This window comes from Trichosurus vulpecula, chromosome 1, assembly GCF_011100635.1.
Source record: "Trichosurus vulpecula isolate mTriVul1 chromosome 1, mTriVul1.pri, whole genome shotgun sequence".
In the NCBI taxonomy this organism is placed as follows: domain Eukaryota; kingdom Metazoa; phylum Chordata; class Mammalia; order Diprotodontia; family Phalangeridae; genus Trichosurus; species Trichosurus vulpecula.
The window spans coordinates 398,549,294-398,574,607 of NC_050573.1; the positions used below are offsets into that span (position 1 = coordinate 398,549,294).

The 25,314-nt window shown below is 41.3% G+C and overlaps 1 protein-coding gene across 2 annotated transcripts; it reads right to left on the bottom strand.

Annotated features, from left to right (window-relative positions):
• Positions 1 to 24,277, bottom strand: C1QTNF3 (C1q and TNF related 3). 2 transcript variants are annotated; one of them, XM_036742025.1, is made up of 6 exons: positions 24,194 to 24,277; positions 18,774 to 18,885; positions 12,202 to 12,356; positions 8,047 to 8,176; positions 3,330 to 3,429; positions 1 to 160 (listed from the first exon to the last, which is right to left on the bottom strand). In XM_036742025.1, the coding sequence occupies exons 1-6, from the start codon at positions 24,275 to 24,277 to the stop codon at positions 1 to 3; spliced, it is 741 nt and encodes a 246-aa protein (XP_036597920.1). The 2 variants fall into 2 exon arrangements, with proteins under 2 accessions (XP_036597920.1, XP_036597919.1); XM_036742024.1 differs by having other exon boundaries at positions 23,987 to 24,277.
• Positions 24,278 to 25,314: the final 1,037 nt, after the last annotated feature.

The following is a 25,314-nucleotide window of genomic DNA, read 5'->3' on the forward strand; positions in this document are numbered from 1 at the left end:
TTACTTAGTTTCAAAAAGCAGGAAGCCTGCGAATGTGGAGAAGCGTTGGTGATCTCCATGCAGAGCCCCATTCCCCATTCGCAGCCAAACCTCATCCCCCTTGGCCAGTTTCAGCACTGCAGTATTGCTTGATGTATCTGATTTTCCTTTTGATTCATAGCTATGGAGGAAAAGGTAAGATCTTTTCTGTGACATTTTTTGTGACATTTTACAAAGCAACCCTCCCATATAGATCAGCTCACAAGAAAAACTTGGCAATTTTGTCAGGGCATCAGTTGAAGTGAAAAAAAAGTCAGGAAATTGTCCTATGCTGTAACTTTCTATCCTTTGATTTACAGAAAAGAGTTTTGGCTTCTGAGTCATAGCACCTAGTTATTTCAATTTTTCATCGAAATAATTTCAATATGTCTTTGTAGGAGAAAGTATAAGTATATATTAACTTGTTTTATTTGGCACAGAGAAGAGTGAATAATATTAGGCACTTGTTTTTTTAAGACACATTTCTTGGGAAGCTTGCAAAGAAACACCAAAATGTAAATGTTTCCTCTCAGAAATACACCCCAGCCTAATACAGTTGCACAAAGCTGCTAATGAGGGAGTAGGCTTAGTATCTAAAGAAGTGCCATGTGGCTCAGAGTAGGTGTCCTATACCAATATAATAAAAAAAATCAAGACAAAAGCCAGTATTAATACCTACTGTGAGCCTGGCATTGTGTTAGGAGCAGGTGATATACAATGACATAATGAAAAAGTCCCTTCCTGCAATACAGTTACAGTCTATAGAGGGAGGGAGCAGGTGCACATATTTTAAAATAATTATATTCAAAATATGTATGAAATAGACACAAGGTAATTTGGGGGGTCCTTGGCAAAGGAGAGATTAGCAAATAGGTAAAAGAAAGAAGTTGAGTTGAACTTTGGAGAAAACTAAGAATTCTAAGAGCTGGAGATAAGAAGAAAGGGCATTCTAGGTAGGGGGGGACTGCCTGAGCAAAGGCATGGAGGTGAGAGACAAACAGCAAGAAGGCTAAGGTGGATTTACCAAAGAGTGTGGTGAAGTCTGGAATGGTAGTTTGGAGCCAGGCTATAAAGAGTTTTAAATGTCAGAGGAGTTCGTATTTGATACTAGAGATAATAGGAAGCCACCAGAGTTTGCTGACAGGGAAGTGACATGGACAGATGTGTACTTTAGGAAAATCAGTCTGACAGCTATATAGAGAAAGGATTAGATATGGGAAAGATTTGAAATGGGAAAAGCAGTTGGAGGCCATTAAATAATCAGATTGGGAGGTGATTCAGTTCTTCACTGGGATAGAAGATACGTGACGGGCAATAGCGGATGAATGTGAGACATGTAGTGGAGATAAAATTGACAAGTCTTAGCAACTAAATAAAGGAAGGCTTAAAAGCAGATTTTCTTATAATCCAGCCCAGAAAACGTCTGGTCCATTTCAAGGAGGAAGGAAACAAGCACTTCTTAAGCACTTGGCCAAAACTACCTCATTTGATCCCGACAACGGTCCTGAAAGGTAGATGCTATTATTTTATAGTTAAGGAAATCGAGGCAGACAGAGCTTAAGTGACTTTCCCAGGGTCACAGAGCTAGTATCCGAAGTCAAATTTGAACTCAGGTCTTCCTGATTCCAGGCCCAGTGCTATGTTCACTGTGTACCACCTAGATGCCTCAAGAGAGCCTATGCCTACCTAGAGACTGAAGCAGCCTAGGGCCTACCTAGGGAAGTTGGTCCACTCTTAAGCAGGACTAAGTATGTCCTTGCTGACCTGAACATTCCAGCAGGACTAAGTATGTCCTTGCTGAATTGAATATTCCAGCCCCGGGTACTTGCATCCCCTCCTTACCTCTGCCTGTCAGAATCTCTGGTAGGCTTTGCTTAGGTGCTACAGCCTTCCTGAAGCTTTTCCCCATCCATCTCCCCTCCCCTCTTTCCCTCCTCAAATTATATTGAATTATGCTTAGCTGCAAAAGTTCCCCCAGTTGAATGGAAATTCCATTAAGCTAAGGGACTGTTGGTGTATTTTGCTTTTGGCATTTGTAGCCCAATTGCTTAATATCGTGCTGGGCACTTAGACCTTAATAAATGTTTCCTGGATTGAACTGTTGAATCAAGTTCCCTCTAAAATGTAAGCAAAACATATAATGTCCCTCTTGGAAGCCCGGAGTTTCTCTGGAGCCAGGTTGGGAGTTCAAGGCAATCATCCTGGACCAAGTCCTTGGCCTTTGCCCCATAGGACTTGCAGGTACCTCTGAGAGCCTGTTAGTACTGGGGCCAACACGGGGAAAGCTTAACTTTGAAGCCCACCATCTTCCAATTCAGGCCCCAGCAGCCACTTTAGCCCTGGGTGCTGGTGGGGGGGCGGGGATAGACTGGAAGCACTATGGCTTGGTCAAGGGAGAAGGAAAAGAAATGGAGGAAGGAAAATGAATAAATGTTTTTCAATAGGGAAAGGGAACAAGAAAGTGATGGAAGAGGAAATGAAGACAGAGAAAGATACATAAAATGAGAAATTGTAATAACTAACTTATCTAATGTTTCTGCTAGTCTCTTTCTTTACAAGTGGTATTATCAATAAATAATTTTTAAATTGGTATTATCCCTGTTTAATAGAGAGGAGAACAGAGGCAGACAGAGATGAAATGATTTGCCTACAGTCTAACTATTTACATGTAACAGGGCTGGGACTTGCATCCAGTTTTGCCACATCCCCATTTAAGTCCAATACTTTTTATGACAAAATGTGTCACCATTAACTAGTAAATCTTCATCTGCCACTTAATCATGGGGCCATTAGTAGTGGCTGCTAAACTCTTCTTGAGTTCAATGGATTCTTTACCTCAAAGCCAGAAGTGTGCTGGCAACATGGTGGAGGGGGGGAAGGGGGGGAGATATGTCTGATGAACACACTTTTACGTTTAATCTGCATTATTTACACTTTTCCCATAATTTTTAAAAAAGTCTAGATAGTCAACAAAATAATACATCAATTCCCTATTTGTAATGTTTGCTGATTTCCAAGGAATTAATACTCATGTTAAAAATTTAACTGACTCTTGGGATCAGTCCAAGCTGGTTCCAGTACATCACTGCTTATGACTTAAATGGGGCTATTCTCAAAAGGTTTAAGTCCCGATAGATATAGGCATGTCTACATAAATCTATGAAGCAGAAGCTCTGGGAAAAGAGGACCCATTTCTTGACAAGACAAACTCTCTAGAAGCCTACCCCACCCCCCACCTCTCACCCCTGGCATCTAACCCCTTATATCAAACAGGGATATGTTTAAGGGCCTTGAAAAGAAAAGCCAGGTACCTGTACATGCTGAAGACTGTATTTCCATTGTGCATCAGGTACACATACACTTCTTCCACATCTTCATGTTTCATCATGCTGAAGGTAAAGAAATAGACCCCTAGAGAAGATGCCACAGAAAGTGATAGAGATAGTGAAAACAAAAAGAAAAAACATCAAGGACTTTTTTTAATTACACAGAAGTAAACAAAACAAAAAGTTCAGAAGGGGACACAAACAGGGTAATTTTATTATTATCTTGTTAACTCTTTATGACCCAGTGGGCCATACTGTCCACGGGATTTTCTTGGCAAAATACTGGAGTGGTTTGCCATTTCCTTCTCCAGTGGATTAAGGCAGATAGAGGTCACATAGCTAGTGAGTGTCTGAGGCCCGATTCAAACTCAGATCCCCCTGACTCCAGGGCTAGCATTCTATCCATTGAGCCACCTAGTTGCATCACATGATAATGTTTGTGGTTTCGACAATCCTCTCTTTTCTTCTTTCTATATTAAAATCTTTGTGTTTATTTATCATTGTTAAGTCTGTCAGGACCCCCATTCCAAGACTTCTCTCATTTCACTCCTCTCTTTTCTCACTATTAGCAGACACCTTGTTTTCCAGAGCTAAGTCCAACAAGCAGGCTGTGCCCTGAGCTTGGCATAACAACAATCCTTTGTGCTCACCCTCTGGATGAATTCTGCTGCAACTAAATCACAGAATTGGTTCAGACCAGTCCCAGGTGGTCCTTGAGTTTGGACAAGCATGTGCAGAAACCACGTTCCAGTCCTGAAGCCCTGACAAAAATAGACTTTTTGTCACTCAGCAAATATGCCTTATTGTTGCTATTATACCTCACCGCCTGGTTCTTTGTCTAGCTACAACTGTACGTATCAAGGCTTAGCCTCACTGCCTCGGGGTCTCCTCAGTCTTAGCTGCACATGTGTCTAGTTTCCCTTTCTCCAATGGAATAAAGAAGTTTTTTGTCTATAACCTCTGTGAGCTCTTCAGGTTTATTTTTTCTTGGGGAGGGGATGGGGTTCCAGAAATTGTGGTTGGTATACAACCTCTGTGAGTTCTTTGGCATTTTCAGAGTTAACAATTGGTGTATAACCTCTGTGGCTCTTTGGTCATTTATTTTCAGGGTTTGACAAGTTTATGATAAGAAGAAGGAAAAAAAGATAACACATGTAATATACTTGAATCAGGCATGAATAAGAGACATGCTTAAGGTCCCCATTGTGGTCTCATTGGATTTCCATGTTAGACCTAGGTAGAGAAAACCAGTTTCTAGCGGATCCCTTTTTGAAGGCCTGTTTGCATCATTAGAAGGCTTGATAAATGTCCTTAAGTCATTTTTTCATGTGTGTGCTTATGGACCCCCTGTTCAATTATAAGATCCATAAGGAAAAGGAATGTGTTTGATATCTGTTTATTTATGTTTCTGCCTTCCTCTCCAAAGTGTCTAGTTTTACTGAGGCCAGTAAAACCTTGACCGCTGTAGTATCTTCATAAGGTCTGGCCTCTGCAGTTCTATTCTCCAGTTGATAAAGTTTATAAGGACATGTTTGCTTTTGGGGAATTTTGTAACTGCAAAGTGCCATCCTTTCTTTTAGTGAATCAATTGCTATTGCTTAATAGAAAAATAACAAGGAAAAATTGGAAGATCTTTTGATCAAAGACTCCATTGCCAACTTCTACAGGGAGTTTTTTCCACAATCCTCTTACTTCTAGTGCCTTTCCTATGTTAATTATTTCCAGTTTATCCTGTTTGTAACTTGTCTGTACGTAATCATTTGCATATTGTCTCCCCCATTGGACTGTGAGCTCCTTTAGAGCAGGGACTGTATTTTGCCTTTTTTTTGTACCCACAAGAGCTTAGTACAGTGGTGCCTGGGGCAGTGCATAGTAGGCACTTAATAAATGTTTATTGACTAACTGACTGTTATTCTTTTCCTAGGGGCATATCTCAAGGCTTTTGTCCTGGGGAGTAGAAAAAGTTAGATGTTGAGGGGAGGAAACTATCTTCAGGATAGTTTTGTTTTCTGCTTAACTAATTAGTTCTTCTCTTTTGTTTATTTTCTGCAGACCCTGACTCATTTGGGAAAAAAAGAGTAGAATTCTATTTTATTATAATGCCATGCTCATTACAAGGTAACTGTTGGCATTTGCAGACAAACTCCTGCCCCAGAATTTTTTTTTTGCAGAATTGATGCTTCTGATCAACTGAATCTTTCTCTGGGTCAGCAAAGTGAACTGGCTTGAGCCTGGCAGTAGAGATCTTATGGCCTGACAAGCACCTAGGAACTGCTTGATAATAGAGGACTGGAAGACTTAAAGCTGTGTAGGTCTTAGACTAGAACAAGGAGGCCCGAAACAGTGTAATGTGCCAGGTTTAGGATCCTAAACCCTATAAAACTCCAGGCAAATCATTATCCTAGACCTCAGTTTCTTCATCTGGAAAATGAGGAGTTTGTGCTAGATGGCTCTAACATCCCCTCTAGCACAATCTATAAATAATCTCAAAAGAAATATTGTTGATGTATTTTCTTGTTGTATATTGGAAAGGTGCGAAACCACACACCATCAACCTGGTGGCCCAGTACTTCAAACGAGAGGGTTCTGTTACTCCAAATCTGGGCACTAGGGGAGCACCATAGTGCATAGAGTGCTGGGCCTAGAGTCAGGAAGACTCATCTTCCTAAGTTCAAAGCTGGCCTCAGACACTAGCTGTGTAACCCTGGACAAGTCACTTAACCCCGTGTGCCTCAGTTTCCTCATCTGTAAAATGAGCTGGAGAAGGAAATTGCAAACCATTCCAGTGTCTCTGCCAGGAAAACCCCACATTGGAGTCATGAAGAGTTGGACACAACTGAACAACAGCTCCAAATCTAGATCACCATCTTTTCAGAAAAGGACTAAAACTGCAACAAAGAACTGATTTTTCTTCAAAAAGCCTAGGGATTTCTTTAATTCCATGTCATTAATAAAAAATGAACAGAAACATTAGGAGAGCTGGATTCTAAAATCCTCCCAGTGAACTAAGAAGAAGATAATAAAAGCGTAGCTCTGAGGTTAAGAGGGAAATCTCCCTAACATCTGTGCATATGTCAATGCATAGGCCAAGGTGGGGTGAGGGAAGGTGAGAAGTATTTTCAAGTCAGCCCCAGTCCAAGGTTACCCATGTTATGTTAGCAGCCTGGAGTGCATTGGATGTCTTTGTAAGAGTATAAGCGCACATCTGAAAAGGCAGTGGATAACTCTGCAGGCTTTTGGAAGGGCTGAATAAGATTGAAAGAATGATGATGGCTAAGTGACTGATAATGGCATTGAATAAATGCTTCTTTAGCGTAATTGAATTGAATCTCTTGTGATCCCTGCCATTCATAGACATATTCTGTGCCTGGAACAAGTGGTGAGGTGGGTGGACCAGGAGATTAGGCTCACCTTGGCTGTGCTGAGAGGAATGGAAGCATGCTCCAGGGGGAGGAGGTGTGCCCTAAGTTAAGGCTACCACAGCCAGTGCAGGGGCAGGGGTAGCAGAGGATAATAACTAGCATTTCTATATCTCTTTATCCTCACAATAATCCTACCCATTTAATAGATGGGAAAATTTGGGCAAGCAGAGATTAAGTAACTTGCCCAGAGTCACTCAGATAGCAAATGTCTGAGGTCAGTTTTTACTCTAGGCCTAGCGCTCTAGCCACTATACCAACCAACTAAACATTTTCCAGAATGGTGCTTCATGCTAGCTTCTTCATTCTCTGTCCTAGGAATAAAGCTCCTACCCTACTCTGGTTACACCTCTATTCTCTACAACCCCATGAGAAAAGTGATGCAGGTATTCTTTTGCCCACTTTATGATAAGCAAAGTTGGACCCAATGTCACACAATAGGTGGCAGAGCCAAGAAAGATCAGTTTTAGAACTGGAAGATGTCCTAGGGATCGTCTATCCACCCCTTTCATTTCGCAAGTGAGCTAATAGAGATCTTCCATATCTCTGGTTGCAGGAGGGCTTCTCCTTTATCAGGAAGGTTGAGGACTGGACATCTTTGGAATGAGCCTCCTTAGGAAGTAATAGATTCCCCCTCGTTAGAGGGTTTCAAGCAGAGGCTAGATGACCAGTTGCTTGTCATAGAGGATATAGACTAGACCATGTGGCTTCAAGATCACATGTGGCCTTCTATGTCCTTATGTACGGCTTTTTGATTGAGTCCAAGCTTTACAGAACAAATTCTTTTATTATGAGGATTTATTCTGTGAAGTTTGGATTCAGTCAAAGGGCCACACAAGTTCCCCACCCCTGGACCATTGGTATCAAACTCAAATAGAATTAGGGCCACTAAACTGTATAAGGATCCCTAAAGCCACATTTTGACTTAGAAAATCACATATTACTATTATCTGAGTTCTATTGTATTTTTATTTTGTTAATATTTAATATTTCCCAATTACATTTTAATCTAGTTCTGCCAGACTGAGGAATGCTAGGTGCTTAGACACCTCCGCTATAGAAGATATTCCTCTTGGGCCATGCGTTGACCTAGATGTCCCCTTAAATGTCCCATTTCCCACTCAAATTCTGTGATTATTTCTGCAGTTTAGCAGTCAGCTCCAAATTCCTCTATGTTGAGACCCATCAAAAAGTCATTAATAAACTGCTTTTTTTGCCTGTTTGAGACAAAGAATTCCTTCCTGTCTCACTGACTTTGAAAAAACAAAACAGAATCTGCTCACCTGTCACTGGGGCCCCAAATCTCCCAGTCATGACATCAAAGAAGTTTCCAATGTTGGTTTCCACACTGCTGAAGATTATTCCACTGTTCTGGTTGCTGAAGTGAGTGGCCATGGAAGCCATGAAGGCAATCTGTGGAAACAGCCTCAATTAAGGAATGAGTAAAGGTAGAACATGAAAAGGAGCCAGGAGGCCCAACCACATCTCAGTTATTCTCTTCTATTTCAATTTAGAAGATCATAGATTTAGAACTAGGAGAACTTAGAGGTCATGGAGTCCAGATCCCCTAATTGTACAGAAGAAGCCAATGAGGCACGAAGCAGTGAAGTGACTTGCTCAGGGGCAGACATATAGCTAATGAAGTGATTTGAAGTGATTTTGAATTTCATTTGAATTAAGTGATAATGAAGATTTGAATCCGGATCTTTTTGACTCCAATTCCATCATTATATTCAGGAGCCCATGCTACCTCAAGTCCTGCCCCTCCATCTGACAGATGAGAAGATTGGGGCCTACAGAGGTTAAGCAACTTATCTAAGGTCACCCAAGGAGTGAGTGGCAGAGTCTGAAATTGAACCCAGGTCCAGGTTTAGCAGGAAAGTTCAGTATTTTTTTTCTACTAAAAAATATCTACTAATTGCCTTCTGTATTAGATGTAGTCCAGATGGGTGCCAGGCTTGACTCCGGGGCAAATACAAAGTTTAGAAACGATCTCTTTCAGGGAGATCACAGGTTATCAGGAGCTAAAATACCAACATAATGATAACTATGATGTAAAATAAGGTGTGATTAGTAGGATACAGAGAGGAACAAAACATCACATGAAGTCTGAGAGCTTGCTAGTATGGCAGGCGAGGAGGAATAAGGAAAGCTTCGCGAAGGGAAATCATGATCTGAATTGGGATTTAAAAGGTGGGTAGGAATTTAAAAGGTGGCTCCATAGTGGATAGAGTGCTGGGCCTGGAGTCAGGAAGACTCATCTTCCTAAGTTCAAATCTGGCCTCAGATACTTAGTAGCTGTGTGGCCCTGGGCAAGTCACTTAACCCTGTTTGTCTTAGTTTCCTCATCTGTAAAATAATCTTGAGAAGGAAATAGCAAACTACTCCAGTATCTTTGCCAAGAAATCCGCAAATAGGGTTAAAAAAAAAGAGTCAGACACAACTGAAAAATGACTGAATACAGTAATTTAACAGTCAAAAAATAACTGTCACTTAATGCTTCAATTGTCGTTTTTTGGACCTAACCTTGATTTAATGCATATGGGGTATTCCTTTTATGAAAACTCCCTTCCCAGGATAGAGTTTGGCAACTGTGTCCCATATAATATTAGATAGCGGCCTGGGGCTTACCTGTGGTTGTGCAGCTAAGATGGGTCAGAAGCAGCACTTTTAAAACCTTATCTTCCTGATTCTCAGGTTGCGCTACTTTGACTTTCCATATAAGGATAAAGTTCTTTCATGATTACTTATATTTAAATAGTCCTGAGAATAACTAATTTTGATTGCATCACAACACTGTGAGGTAGGTACCATCAATTTTTCTTCCTAACTCACAGATGGGTAAAAGTGAAGCTCAGTCATGTTAAGGAAGCATCAGGGTGGGGATTCCAATGTGGGTCCCTCCTGACTTCACCTCCAGGGTTCTCCCTACCTCGGCATGGTGCCTTTCAAAGGCAAAGATGTAGAGGGAAGCTAGTCCAGGAACAGGGAATAATACCCAGGTGGGAGGAGAGAAAGAGTTGGGCATGTCTGATGGGGGTAAGGGAGGTAAGGGGACAGAATGGTACAGTCTGACCAGAGCACCAGTATATGATATTGGGAAAAGCTTGGAATGTCAACTGAAGAACACTGAACTTCACTTGGTAGGCAATAGGGAACCAATGATGATGTTTTTTGAGCAATGGAGTAATATAATCAGATATGTGCATAAACATTAGGCTGGCAGAAATAGGAAGGATGGATTGGGGTATGCAGATCTGTTAGAAAGCCACTGAAGTAGAATTGGTAAGTGGTGATGAGGTCTTGTGCTAGGGTAGCAGCAGAGGGAAGGGGGAGCAGGGGGTGTCATTGTGGCAGATAAACCAGACATTTAATATCTTCTGAATGTGGTATTGGGAAAAGAACACTGACTTTGGATGCTTCAAAACCTGACTCCAACATTGACCAGCTATGTGGTCATGGACAAGTCACCCTTGCTCAACTTCAGTGTTCCTATCTATAAAATGGGAAAAAATAATATCTACCCTTTCTATAGCATGGTTTTGTTCTAAGAGTCACATGGGATAATATATGAGAAAATCCTTTGTAAATTATAAAGCTTTATACAAATATAATAAGAATTGGAAGCTCCTTAAGGCAGGATGTGTCTTATTTCATCTTTGTATCTCTAGCACCTAGCACAGTGATTTCACCAAAGTGAGCACTCCTACCAATGGACATCATAGATTAACATATAATCAGTTTTTGTTTGTATGTTATATCAGCGTCAGAGATGTCATTTACATACCAACATTGAGTGCTATAATAGATTATAATCATGTATAAATTACAGTATTTATGGAAATATGAAAGTTCAATAACTTCCATATTTCTAATAGGTTCAATAGTTCAAAGGCAATTATGAGGAATAATTTTAATACACCAGTGGTATTGTCCCACATTGCCAACTAAAACAAACTAAAGTGATTTTCCTGCTCTGTTTCAGCAGTGGAACCATGTAAACCAATTTCTAAGCCAGAATAAAGGCCAGAAAATAATGATTTTACATACAATGCCAATTTCAGCCTTGTCTAGGTAGTTTTAAAATGTATTTCTGCAAAAGTCATGACATTTAAAAGGTTTTCCTAAAATGAGTTTTAAAAGGATCCTCTTACATCAGAGGTTATTACCCTCATGTCTAGAACTTAAAATTTTTTATAACTGTAGTTGTGAAACAAATGAATGTCTCCTAATTATGCTCCCAGTTAGAGATTCTCTAATGAAAGACTGGGTTGGGCCTAACAGAAGTTGGGATCTCAGCCCTATACTAGGAAAAGGTATGATCTTTGTTGTTTCCAGATCTGTCCCCTGAACACTCATGCCACAAACCAATGGAAACAAGGAAATACACATGCCTGGGTCACTCCTGAAGTTTAAGAAGTAAAACTAGCTCCATTACACAGTATACAGCAGAATCAAGAAATATGTGTAGAAGCAAATACCACTGGCACCCAACTGCAAGGGAGATTACAAATAGTTGGCTTTGCAATCACCTCTTTGCCTCTCCCCCTCATCTTGACTACATTTCCCCATGGCTTGAAAAGAGAAAACAGCATCTTGAGCTATTTAACATTGCCACATCAGCTCCAACTCTTACACAGCTGTGTCTGTCCCACCCCACCCCACCCCACCCCCAGCCAGGTTTCTGCAGCTGTTTCTACTCCATATCCCCTGCCCTGCCACCCCAGGGGCCCTCTTATTCACCCATTCTTTGGCTAACAAGATAAGTTGAAAATTACCAACCCCAGCATGCTTAGTGAAGGTCTAAATTATTTCCCACCATGCACTCCTCAGCACAAACCCAAAGCTCAGAGAGGCCTCACACTGCTATTACACAATCTTTGATAGAGGCGGCTTCTTTATCTGCTAAATCGCACTGTTAATTCTCATCCAGCTTTACCAGCTGGATCTAACATCTATCACTATCTTCTCTATCCTCTACATAAAGAGTTGATTTTTTAAAGATGTGCTTGATTTTGCCTGTATCCCTATAAAATATTATCTTCTTAGGCTTGTTATCTAGCCTGTCTATGAGTTTGTAATACATGGCAAACTCAATATGAGTCAACAGTGGGACATAGCAACCAAAAACAAAAAAAAAAGGTAATGTAATCTTTGTTTGCATTAAAAGAGGGAGGTGCATTCTGGGTATTTTGTCTTGGGGGCCATATTATATCAACCACCCAATCAACAAGCGTTTATTAAGTGCACACTATAGACACCCTAGGCAGAATCTCAGAAAGGCTTGGACCCTTGGAAAGAAAAAGTGCCATGGAGCCAGCTTTCCAAGAGCAGGGATGGACTGAGTGAGGGAACTTAGGGTTCCCAATTCCTCCTCCAGCACTCTTGCCACTGAATGGTGCAGCCCAGACCTTATCCAGTTCTTAGGGGCCACCTACCTGCAGCTCCGGAGGAATCCCAGGATAGCCCTTCTCTCCTTTAGGGCCGTGCTGTCCTCTCTCTCCTCGAGGGCCCAGGTCTCCTTTGTCTCCTTTCTCACCTTTTGCCCCGTCATGCCCGGTGGCTCCATTGTTACCATTGTTGCCGTGGTTTCCTTAAAATAACCAGATAGCATTTGAGAACATTCGTACTTGCCAAGTTGGCATTCACTTTCAGACTCATGAGTCTTCTTTCCTTAATGAAACCAACAGGCAAGGTGAAATTTCTCCACCATAGTGTCAAAATTGAAAATACCAAGTGACTGTCAAAAACAGCTCCTACGAAGAGCATGTTGACATCTTAAAATGCATCTTTCTGTTACGAATGTCGTCCCCCTTCAATTTTGTGTTGCCTAGACCTCACCAAGAGCTAAAATGTCTAGAAACCATCTGGGGCTAGGAATTGAATGTACTGTTGAGGAAAAAAACAACACTAGGAATAGTCAGTCCAAGAGTTCACACTATCCCTAAAAACAGGTTTATAGAATTGCTTGTGTTAACAGAATTTTAGATGTAATCCAGACAGGACCAGTCTCTAACCTGTGAATAGCCAGAGCCTCACAAAGCAGGCCAGAGACAGAAGGGCCAGGAGACAAGTAGCAGCTTAATTAATTATTTCCAGAGTGGGGAATCGGTCTGCAGACTTTTTGAGGTTCTCCTGAGGAGAGCTCCACATGCTGGAATCAAGGAAAAGCTTATATACATAAATCACAAGTGGGAAAAGGGGGGAAGGTGGATTACAAAACAATCATTTCCAGGGCCCAAGTGGTTTCCCACAACAAGCCTATGAATGCAGGATAACATAGGTGCTCTTGAGTCCTGTGGGAACAGTTTTCAAGTTGATTGTTTCAAGTCTTGGAGGTTATGATTACTTGGTGGGGCACAGGACCAGATATCTGTGATGGGAATAGGTGCTAAAATCTTTGATTCCCCTCACTTAAGTTACGTAGGCACAGTACAAGTATAGGAATGTCAGGGTGATGGATAACTCTAAGCTGCATAGTGAGTCTCTGACTCTCAAGCCAGAAAAGCCAACTCTGAGAAATCCAGATTATTAGTACATTCATTACACATATCATATTGATTAATGTGAAAAATCATAATTCCTTTCACATTTGAAATCTCTGCTTCATTCCACCTATGGACACACCCTACAGTGACAATTTAATGTTGATTGTACTTTCTATACTAAGAATTTTGTTTTAGTCAAAAGAGTCCTAAACTTAGAGTTAGGAGACCTGCCTTTGCATTTCAGCTCCAACATTTAACCCCTATGGAATTCTGGGCAAATCATTTCATCTCTCTGAGCCTGAATTTCCTCATCTGTAAAATGGGTGTCAAATATTTAGTAAGTGCATACTATGTGCCAGATATTGTTCTAGGCAATGAAATAGGATAATCATTCTTGCAAAACCTACTTCATTGCATGACTGTTGAGAGGAAAGCACTCTGGCTCTCTTAAAATGTCTTGAAAATGTGAATAGTTATTTGTGGGCCTCTACCCCTTCTCAAGGGATTTCTACCCCTTCTACCCCTTCTCAATTATTAAGGCACTCTGAACTCTTCTCAAGTACTTATCCCATTCTGCCTCAGTTTAGTTATTTGCATGCACGTCTTATTGTGCCTACTAGACTGTAAACTCTTTGCTTGCAGGGACTATATGGTTTTTAATCTTTGAATCTCCCCTATTTCCTTGTACAATGAATCACAGAAACATAGAATGTTAAAGATGGAAAAAGCCTTGAGAGGTCAGCGTGGTACAGTGAAAGGAGAGCCGGCTCTGGAGTCAGAAGAGCTGAGTTCAAATTGTGCCTCAATAACCTTGGGCCTCAGCTTTGTCATCAGTGAAATGACTGGGTTGAATGAGAAGTTCCCTTCTAAATCTATAATTGTAGTTCTATCTAGTCCCACCCCTCAATTCTACTGATGGGGCCAAGACTAGAAGCCTTCCTCTAGCCACTGTTTTTCCCCCCTCCCCTTTATAGCTGCCTTTATATTAAAAAACTGATAAATGGTTGTTGAACATAAGAATGCATGCTGGATTTATTCTCTAATATTCTGGAGTTACTCACACTTTAACCTTGTTTCCTTCTTTTCAAGTAACACAGGGTAAGTTTCCAAGTTATTCAGGGAATGAATTAAGTATGTGCTACATCCATATGGTCAATGATGGAAAAGTTTCTAAAATGAAACTTTCAGGAAAGGAGAAAACTATCTACTTAGGTATAGTGGGGCACCTCTTAGGAAAATAGCTCTATTTCCTGTTAGATGTTGGGTCTCAAGAGCTGGTCTGATTAACGATGCCAAGCCTCCAACCCTTAGGAAATCATGTACTTGTAGTACACAATGACTGTGTCGGGAGAGTGATGGGGACTTTGGACAAGAGTGGGCAACACATGGGCAGCTAGGTGGCACCATAGTGCTCAGAGTGCTGGGCCTGGAGTCAGGAAGATTCATCTTCCTCAGTTCAAATCTGGCCTCAGATTCTCAGTAGCTGTGTGACCCTGGACAAGTCACTTAACCCTGTTTGCTCCAGCTCTTCATTTGTGAAACGAGCTGAAGAAGGAAATGGCAAACAACTACGGCATCTTTGCCAAGAAAACTCCAAACAGGGCCATGAAGAGGCAGATACCATTAAGGATAATTAAACAAGAGCCTGTATTTGTTATAGTAAACTGGTTATTGAAATTGGCATTAGAAAATGTGCATTCAAATCCTAACTCTGCCACTTAACTACCCGTGTGACCTTTCCTTTCTCTGAATCTCAGTTTCTTTCTTTGAATAATAATAATAATAATGACAATTAGCATTTATATAGTGTTTGGAGGCTTGCAAAGTGTTGTACTTATATTACCTCCCTCAATCCTCACCACAAACCTGGGAGGTAAGGGTATTATTATCCCCGTTTTAAAGATGAATAAACCAAGGATGGGAGTGGTTAAATGACTTGCCCAGAGTCACACAGCTAGTAAGTGTCTGAGGTCAAATTTGAATTTAGGACTTCCTAACTCTAAGTCCCATGTTCTTACCCACTGCCCCACCTAACTGAATAATGGAGTTGGACTAAAATGACTTCTGAGGTCCCTTTCAGCTCAAAAATCTTGTGATCCCAATGCCTCCATGCAAAGTGTTGGTGGCTGATGGTATTTGACCTCTCTGGGATTGTCTCTTTTAATGACAGCCCCTTGAAAAGAAAGAAGCCTCTCATCCCACCCCACCCTCTCCACCCTCAGTGTCCTTTTTATTATAGAATTTTGGCCTCCTCCACCTTCGGAGGGACAGGAATTTAAAAGCACAGTGATCCACCAGTGGGCAATAAATTGTAGTAAATATGCACAGTAGCAGAATCTGTGTAGCTGACGCAGGACTCCATACTCTCCAGACAACCAGTGACTAGACAAGAACATAAACTAAAAGAGTATTGGCAGATGCTAAGCAAATGCAACCCTTTAAGTAGGAGCATTCTACCCTGCACCTGCTGCCCTGCCTGGTTTCAACTCTAGGAAACAAGAGGGTATCCCCTGACATCCTGTCTCGCCTCACCCCTCCCTTTCCTGACTCCCTTTTAGTGTTTACTCCCTACCAGATTATGAGCTCCTTGAGGGCAGGGATTGTTTTTCTTTTTACTAATTGTATCCCCAGCACTTAGCACAGTCCGTGGCACATAGTAGGTGCTTAATAAATATTGGTTGAATTGGATAGTATTAATACACTTAGACTATTCCATTCTGAGCACAGTGTGGCAAATAAGGTAACAGACCCAGGTGGTGCTTCAGCTTCCAAATGAGCCAATGTCTTGCAGCCTTGATGCCCTAAGTGGTGATGCTATCCTGTGTGCTTGGGAGTAGTAGGTTCATTTTAAAACTAAGATGTAGATGGAGAATGTTGAAGGTGGAAAGACCTAATGCAGGGGTGAGGAATCTGTGACCTCAAGGCCACATGAGGCCCTCTAGGTCCTCAAGTGCAGCCTTTTAACCAAATCTAAACTTCACAGAACAAATCCCCTTAATAAAAGGATTTGTTCTGTAAAACTTAGACTCAGTCAAAAGGTCACACAAAAGACCTAGAAGGACATATGTGGCCTTGAGGCCACAGGTTCCCCACTGCTGAGTTCTAAGACATCATCTAGTCCAACCTTCACTTCAAATGAGGAATTTCAGAACCAGAGGGGAGGAGATGACTTATACAAGGTCACACAAATAGTAAGTTGAAGCTGGTAAGAAGTAAGAAGTCAATATGGGAGAAAATAGTGCAAGCAGCCAGAAAGAAACACTTTGAGTATTGTAGAAACATAATCAGAATAATACAAGATCTAGGAGCTTCTACATTAAGGGATCGAAGGGTTTGGAATATGTTATTCTGGAGGTCAATGGAGCTAGGATTAAAACCAAGAATCACCTACTCAGCAAAACTGAGTATCATGCTCCAAGGCAAAATATGGATTTTCAATAAAATAGAGGACTTTCAAGCTTTCTCAGTGAAAAGACCAGAGCTGAATGAAAAATTTGACTTTCAAACACAAGAATCAAGAGAAGCATGAAAAGGTAATCAAGAAAGAGAAATCATAAGGGACTTACTAAAGTAGAATTGTTTTGTTTACATTCCTACATGGAAAGATGATGTATATAATTCATGAGACCTCAGAATTAGGGTAGCTGGAGGGAATATATATATATATACATATATATATATATATATGTATATATATATATATATATATATGTATATATGCAGAGTGCACAGGGTGAGTTGAATATGAAGGGATGATATCTAAAAAAAATAAAATCAAATTAAGGGATGAGAGAGGAATATTTTGAGAGAGGGAGAAAGAGAGAGATAGAATGGGGTAAACTATCTCACATAAAAGTGCCAAGAAAAAGCTGTTCTGTTGGGAGGGAAGAGGCGGCAGGTGAGGGGGAATGAGTGAATCTTGCTCTCATTGGATTTGACCTGAGGAGGGAATAACACACACACTTAATTGGGTATCTTACCCCACCGGAGAGAAGGAGGAAGGTGACAAAAAAGGGGGATGATAGAAGGGAGGGCAGATAGGGGGAGCAGGTAATCGAAAACAAACACTTTTGAAAAGGGACAGGATCAAGGGAGAAAATTGGGTAAGGGGGATAGGATAGGAAGGAGCAAAATATAGTTAGTCTTTCACAACATGAGTATTGTAGAAGGATTTTGCATAATGATACACATGTGGCCTATGTTGAATTGCTTACCTTCTTAGGGAGGGTGGGTGGGGAGGGAAGAGGGGAGAGAATTTGGAACTCAAAGTTTTAAAAGCAGATGTTCAAAAAAAAGTTTTTGCATGTAATTAGGAATTAAGATATACAGGCAATGGGGCATAGAAATCTATCTTGCCCTACAAGAAAGTAAGGGAAAAGGGGATGGGGGGCAGTGGGGTGACAGAAGGGAGGGTTGACTGGGGAATGGGGCAATCAGAATATATGCCATCTTGGAGTGGGGGGAGGGTAGAAATGGGGAGAAAATTTGTAATTCAAACTCTTGTGAAAATTAATGCTGAAAACTAAAAATATTAAATAAATAAATAAATAAATAATGATAAGGAAAAAAAAGGAAGTCAATATGTTAGGGACTCTGGGCATGGAATTTACTAAAAGACAGCTGTTAGAGACAACAAGGTGGCACAGTGAATAGAGTGCTCAACCCAGAGTCAGAAAGACCTGAGTTCAAATTTGACTTCTGAGAACCACTAGCTATGTGACCCTGGACAGACCTCTGTCTGTCTCAGTTTTCTTATCTGTAAAAAGGGGACACTGACAGCGCCCACTTCCCAGGATTGTTGTGGAGATGCAATGAGATTATATTTGTAAACTGCTTTATAAATGTTGGCCATTCTTATTAGGCACAGTTGTAGAGCTTGATTTTGTTGAATCACTCTTTTTTTCTTCTTTTTAATTTTTGTCACAAGGCATGGCTCTCTGAACAATGTATGAGGGAGGGAAAGGGAAACAAAATGTTATGTAAAAATAAAACACATCAATTAAAAAAAGATTTTGGGGGTGGAGGAGGGTGAGGCAATCAGGATTAAGTGACTTGCCCAGGGTCACACAGCTGGTAAATGTCAGGTGCCTGAGGCCAGATTTGAACCCAGGTCCTCCTGACACTAGGGCCACTATACCACCTAGCTGCCCCAGATAAAATTTTTAAAACTTAAAAAAAAATTATTTTTTTCATTCAGCACCTGCAACATGGAAAGCATGATGCTAAGAATTATAGAAGACACATTGAGCATAGGATATGGTCTTACTTCTAGGAGCTCATCATCTAAGTGAGAAAATAAGCCACATTTATGACTAGCCACAAAAATAATATAAGCAGCAAGACAGTCATAGCAACAATAGGGGCTGCAGTTTGTTCTCTGTTTTAAATGCCTATTCCTTCTGCCCAACCCACTTTCTACTAGACCACTCCTACAGGTATTAGAGAAAAGAGTGGGTCCCAGCCTCCAGCCCTGTCAGTGGTGAGAAGGATGTAACACAATGCTTTCCATTTTTCATCCTTACCTGGCATTCCAGGGGGGCCAGGTGGTCCAGGAGGACCTTGGTAGCCTCGGTACCCAAAATCTCCATGGCAACATTTGCTGCAGTCAGGTGGAAGTGCTCCAGCTTGAGATGTCTTTAAAAAAGATACAGAACAGAACTTCAATTGAAGTTGCCCATTCATTCTTGATTTCCATCTCACCTTGGCATCTAAATGGTTTGGGGTCCAGCTCTAGGCTAATAAAGCAAATATGGCGGAAGGAGGAGGCAGCCATTCTCGTAACCATGCAACCCCAGGAAGAGAAGAATAAGCAAAAACAGGCAATGGAAAGAAAACTGGATTTTGAGCCAGAGAATCTGAGAATGAATCCCAATTCAGCTACTTACTGGTTTTGTTTTGTTTGGGGGGGGGCGGTGCAAGTCACTCTCCCTGCCTGGGTCTGTTTCCTTATTTCTAAGATGCAGAGGTTGGATCAGATGACCCTGTCTTCTAGCTCTAAATCCAATGATCCTATAAAGGAGCCCATAAGGAAGTAGCAAGGACACTCCAGGAAAGAGTTTTCCTTTTGCTACTGATATCAGCAATGGCAAGAAATCCCTTTGGATAGTAAAAATCTGATAGGATCCTTAAGAGCACTGGATTTAGAGGCAGAGGACCTGAGTTCAAATTTCAGCCCTATTGCTTGCTTCATATGCTGCCTTGGCAAGAGACTTAATCTCTCTGGCTGAGCTTCATTTTCCTCATCTCTAAAATGAGAAGGTTGGGTGGGGGTCAGGGAGCTTGAACTAGCTGTACCTTCCAGACCTAAATCCAAAATCCTTGGATCTTCCCTTCCCCAAACGTCTACAATCCCCAAAGGCCAATTTAAGCATCATTTATATCAACAGAGGCTTATCAAGCCCCAGTCAGTTATAGAAACAGTTATTTGGTTACTTCTTGGCTATTTGGAATCATCTGCACTATGATAACAAAATGCCTATTTTATAATAGCTGCCCCATACTAAATCAATACTATTTATTTATTTCCTTAGGGAAAGAAGATCACTATAAATTCCAAAATGACTTTGACTTCACTTTTAAAATGAGACTACCTTGTGGTCTTCTAATTTTCACTTGTTAATTTTTCTTATAAATGTCAGAGTCCTAATCCTGGTTCTGCCACTAACAAGCTAGGACACTGTCTTTGGAAGAGTCTCTTCCTCTCTCTGAGGTTCGGTCTTTTCAGGTAGTAATAGACAGACTAGATGAGGCAGATGATCACTAAGGTCTGACCACCCTGGGGCCCTTTCCATTTTTCTATCTTGATTTAAAAATGAATAGAGTTGATTCCAAGAAGGCATTTGAGCAGCTGGAAGGTTAGTGCTACTTGCCAAATCACTAGGAATGAGCTCAAGTTGGCAAAACCCACATCAACTGTATAATATGAAAAATTGTTATATGAAAAACTTCCTACATGTGTTTTAATAATACAATGGTTTCTCTAAAACAATATTTGTTGCTAAGGGATTTCCTGTCAAGAAAAACAAAAAGAAAAGTCTTTCCAAAGAGATTGTGCTCCAGATTTCTCCTAGCCTATTTCCTTATAATAGTTAAAGACGCTTCAGAGAAGCATTCTGAGCTGAAAATAAGAGTGAAGGCCACTTACTGTGACCACCATGGTCTTCTAATTTCATCATGCCTTTATTCAGAAATGCAGACAGACTTTTCCTAAGCCCTTCATCTTTTTTCCCCTGTTACTTTAAAGATTGTTATTAAGTTACCCCAAGAGAGAATAGAACATTATTTCCAGGCCCTGCAGCAGCCATCCAGTGAGCCAGAGAAAATTTCTACTAAGCCAGCCAACACCAATCTTGTGTGAATGTGGCCACCTTCCAAGCCCCAGTTGTCAAGTTGGTGGGAAAAGAATCAGCCACACTTGATTGGTTAAGGAGCACTAGGGAGATTTTGGGCAGCCTGGAAAGCTAAAGATGTCAACTGAGTCATCCCATATGTGAGGCCAAAGCTTACTGTAACCTGAAAAGTAATTATCCAGATTTCCCTGGTGGGATTTTGCCAGTTTTCATAGCCACCAGTAATTCATGTCAGTGTCAAAAAGAAATTGTAAGGGAAAAGAGACAGGTATACAAAAGTTTTAATTGAACCTCAGGTAATAAACTGGAAGCATTTTTAGTGCCCCCAGACCCGGGGATGTGAGGTTGTCTCTCAAAGTAGGAGTAATGAGGAGAGCATTATACTGGGAAACAGGGTCTAAGCAGGAGAACACAGTTCTGCCACAGTTTTGAGACAGAACCTTGTGGGAATGGCTCAAGGAAGATACTAATCCAACAGGGTGTAGTTGAAGGAGTACTGGATTTGGAGTGAAAGGAATAGGGTTCAAATTTTTCCTCTGACATTTAATATTTGTGTGACCTTGGGTAAATCCTTAACTTCTCTAGGCCTCAGTTTCCTCATCTGTAAAATGAGGGGGTTTAACTCAATTACCTCCAATGTCCCCACCAGCATTTAACCTAAGACTCTATGACATACTCATACAAAAGCTTTCTCCTTTGTAGTCTTCCCTTTCAAGGCTCTGGTTAATTGCAAAAGCCCTTAAGGGACTTTTGAATCACCCATAGAGGCAAATGGAACCTCAAGAGATCTACTTGGCCTGTCTATAAACCTTCCTGTCTGATTCAGGTGAAGAAGCATCAACTCTATGTCCAGGAGATCAACCTTTAAGATTAAAAACAAATGACAACTCTATTCCTAGGAACCTAGCCCTAGGAAGAACCTAGAGAGGGAGTAACCAGAATAGCTTACAATGAGTGAGGCTGCTCACTGAACCCAGGACCATGTTCTTCTGTTTGGCAGAGATGCCGTACCACTCACCTGGGCTTAACTTAGATCCTTTCCTAGCTATTCACATGGTCAATCGCTGCTCTTATTTTGGGGGGGTGCTTGGCTACTTTTCTGGATCAAATAGGGGATTTCCTTGCTTATTAGCTACATGTGGCTTAGCCACATGGGTGACAGGATTTGAAAGAATCTCAGAGGTCATCTTCTAGTTCAACCCTTTCATTTGACAGGTGAGGAAAACAGAGCCACTTGCCTAAATCACCCCAGTAGTAAGGAGTAGCATTCTAATCCAGGTTCTCCAGTGATGCAAAGATCATTGGTTTGGGAGTCAGAGCATCTAGGTCCAAATCCCACTTCTGATACTTACTACCTGTGTGACTTTGGACACTCAGCCAGGCCTGAATTTCTTCATCTGAAGAGTGAAGGAGTTGAAGTAGAAGGACCTCCAAGATTTCCTCTCAGCCCTAATTGTATAACCTCATGAATTCCAGACCCAGAGCTTTCTATGCTATACCATGCTCTGCCAAGAATTCAGAAAGCTGAAGTTTCATCTCTGAAGTTTAACATCTGCTAGTTGTAGTTTTTAATTACTGGCTAATCCATTTCCCCCCTTTCTCTGTGGTTTGATGTAGGCTTTGCCCTAGAGGTGACAGGTTCCTCTCTATTAGTTCTGGTTTGTCAAGAACAGCTTGAGCTACCAGAGACAGAGTGAGGCAGATGTGGGTTGGCAGCACTGATTAATTACTGCATGACAAACTGCAACAAGCCAGGCTGGTGAAATCTCAGGTCCATTTCTCTTTCACTGTACTACATAACCCTGGAGATCTGGTGCATACAGGTTAGTAAGCTGTAGGCCCTCTTATCCCTAGATTTAAAGACCACAAACAACTATGACCTTCTCCCCCACCCCCTAACTTGTGGTGAAGATCAAATGAGATATTTGTAAGGCTCTTAGTATAATGCCTGGCACATAGTAGGTGCTTAGTAAATTTGTGTTTTCTTCCTATCTGCTGCTATTTAGTGAATAGAAACAGGGTATTTCTCTAGTAAAAGCTAGTTAGCTGTGTTGTTAAAATGGCTCATAAATGGAAATAACTATTCTTGACCTTTAATCCTCAACCTTCTCACCATAGCCTACTACCTGTAATCAATCAATCAAAAAGCATTGATTAAGTACCTATTATGTGTTAGGCACTATGCTAAGCACTGGGAATCCAAAAAGAGTCATTCACTAGTTTTTATTTAATGAAAATAGCACATGTCCCAGTTAATTCAAAGGTGGTTTTTCCTAGCATTGGGGTTCCAAATGACATTGTTAACGTCACCTGAGTGCAGTCAATTGGAGTTCTACCCCCCAAAAGGCAATACTTTCTTGACCCAAAAGTCAGTTTTCTGAAGGGCAGGGACTCTAAAGAAGAGTCCTCCTTAATGATCAGTTTGAGTCAGATACCAATTCAGGTTTCTAAAGCTGCATTTGGGACGCGCACATAGCTAGCCCTTATTTTTAACTTGGTACCTGCTACACAAAATAAACACTGAGGTTCAGTGGTCTGCATATATATCAAATTACCTAGAGAAATGGTCACCATAAGATACATGGTATTACATGCAATCATTTTTTATTAACTCAGAGTGGAGAGCTTTCCCCCACCACTGTTTTAGGAAGTCTGACTTTCTTAGAATTACCTTGAGTATTTTATCTGTTTGCAGGTATTGACAATTCCCCCTTTCTTCACAAACATCCAGATCAGATGCACGACTGTTGAGAGATAGAGATAGATAGGGAGAGAGAGAGAGAGAGAGACAGAGGGACAGAGAGACAGAGACAGAGAGACAGAGAGAGAGACAGAGAGACAGAGACAGAGAGACAGAGAGAGAGACAGAGAGACAGAGACAGAGAGAGACAGAGACAGACAGAGAGAGAGAGAGAGACAGAGACAGAGAGAGAGACAGAGATACAGAGAGAGAGAGAGAGAGATTTGATAGACATATGTAGACAGCTAGTCAGACAAAGAAATAGGTAGGTAGATAGAGAGATAGATAGATGATATGTAGATAGATAAAGATTGTAAAGAGCTTGGCTGCCTTCCACAAAAGGAGGCTGTTCTGTATCAAATCCTTCACATCCCAGTGAATTGACCATTTGTCTCCTTTTTATTAAACCACATCGTTACCACCCTGCTGGTGCTCTAACAGATGCTGGTCTCCCCACCCAGCCACCTCCCATCCCCATAAGCAGCTTAGGAAACACTTTTAAAAATAGAATGCCTAGCAGCCTCAGCTGAAATAATGCATATTAAAAAAAGATGTTAAAGTTATTAACATAAATAAAGTTAACATAAATCAAGTTATTAACCTCATTAAGCTTCAAAGTTAGGCTTAGAAGAGGAATTCAGAGTACCTGGACCCTGTATGAGGTGATCTGGACCAGATCATTAAATTCAGGGTGCGACAGAACCTCTGGCCTCAAGGACTTTGGGTGTGGAGATGTGTTATTATCCACAGTCCCCGCTATAGGATGGCTCCGCTCTCTCACTTTTTCCCTCCTGCCAGTCTGGTGGTGGCTTTGCACTATTCTTGCCACCGCTTTATTAGCTCTTCTGCTCACCTCCATGTATTCATCTTGACCCAGGCAAAAAGGGAGGAGAAGCAAAGTCAGCAGGTGCCAATGGAGGAAGTCTTTCCCTGTCATAGTTCTCAAAAATAGACCCCAAGCACCCTGGAGAAGACGACCTCTCTGGAGGCTTCCGTTTGCGTGGTCCCTGCAGGCGATCACTAGGGCTGGAGAGCCAGGCTCCAGCCAGCCCTGTGGTTTTATACTTTGGCGTATCATAAATAAAGCTGCTAGGATGCCAGAGTGACAGCATCCTTCCTCTAGAATTGGTCATGCCTCCTGACACAGAACGGCCCCCATTCATTACTTTCCCTCATAGGCTGGCAGAAGGGATTTGTACACACAGCTCTTATTTGTATGTGTTTCCATTTAAGTGTGAAACACACACACACACACACACACACACACACACACACACACACACACAAAACCAGGCTGGAAATGGAGACTATGTATCTAATGGATTGCTTTCCTTGATTAGACATGGAGAGGCTGTGAATTAACAGTCTGAAACATCTTTTGGAAAAAGCTACCCAGTTCCTTGCCAGGAAAGTCAGACACAACTGTGTCAATTCAATCAGAAAGGAGGGGATTGCACCAAGAGCAATCCAGGAGCAGAAGTCCAAGGAAGCTTTGGCCCAGGCAGGGTCCTGACTCCGCCTCAAGTCCTTCTACAACTTCCACCCTTTGTGAGAACTTCATCCCCCTTTTCTAGACACCAGCAATAATAGGCAGGCAGGTAGACACTAAACACTAAACTGAATCCAGGCTCAAACTGAGCCTCTGTGTTTGATGTTGGTTTTTCTACGACAGACACAGTGGCTGGTTTTTTTTTCTTTTTCCCACAGATTTCCAGATTTCTAGGTCAAGTCCAGACTGACGTTCTTTAACCACCAAATGAAGATACAGAGCCATGCTGCTTCCTGAAGGAACCTGCCTCCTTAACCTGTTAAATATGTTTAACAGAAGTCAGGGAAAGAGATGAAAAGAGAGCTCTCCTTGCTCTGAAGGTCCCTGCCATAGAATCCTTGAGTTGGTCAGTAAACCAGCATTTGTTAAGTGTTTACCATGTGCCAGACACTGTGCTAAATGCTGGGATACAAAGAAAAGGAAAA

What these genes read in the sequence shown, in the direction of transcription:
- C1QTNF3 (XM_036742024.1), bottom strand. Translation starts at nt 24,277, where the DNA reads ATGACAGGGAAAGACTTCCTCCATTGGCACCTGCTGACTTTGCTTCTC. An exon ending in TCACCTCATACAGGGTCCAG is followed by an intron (nt 18,886 to 23,986) that starts GTACTCTGAATT and finishes TCTTTTTTAAAG; the next exon opens with ACATCTCAAGCTGGAGCACT. An exon ending in ACAGTCTTCAGCATGTACAG is followed by an intron (nt 161 to 3,329) that starts GTACCTGGCTTT and finishes TTTCCTCCATAG; the next exon opens with CTATGAATCAAAAGGAAAAT.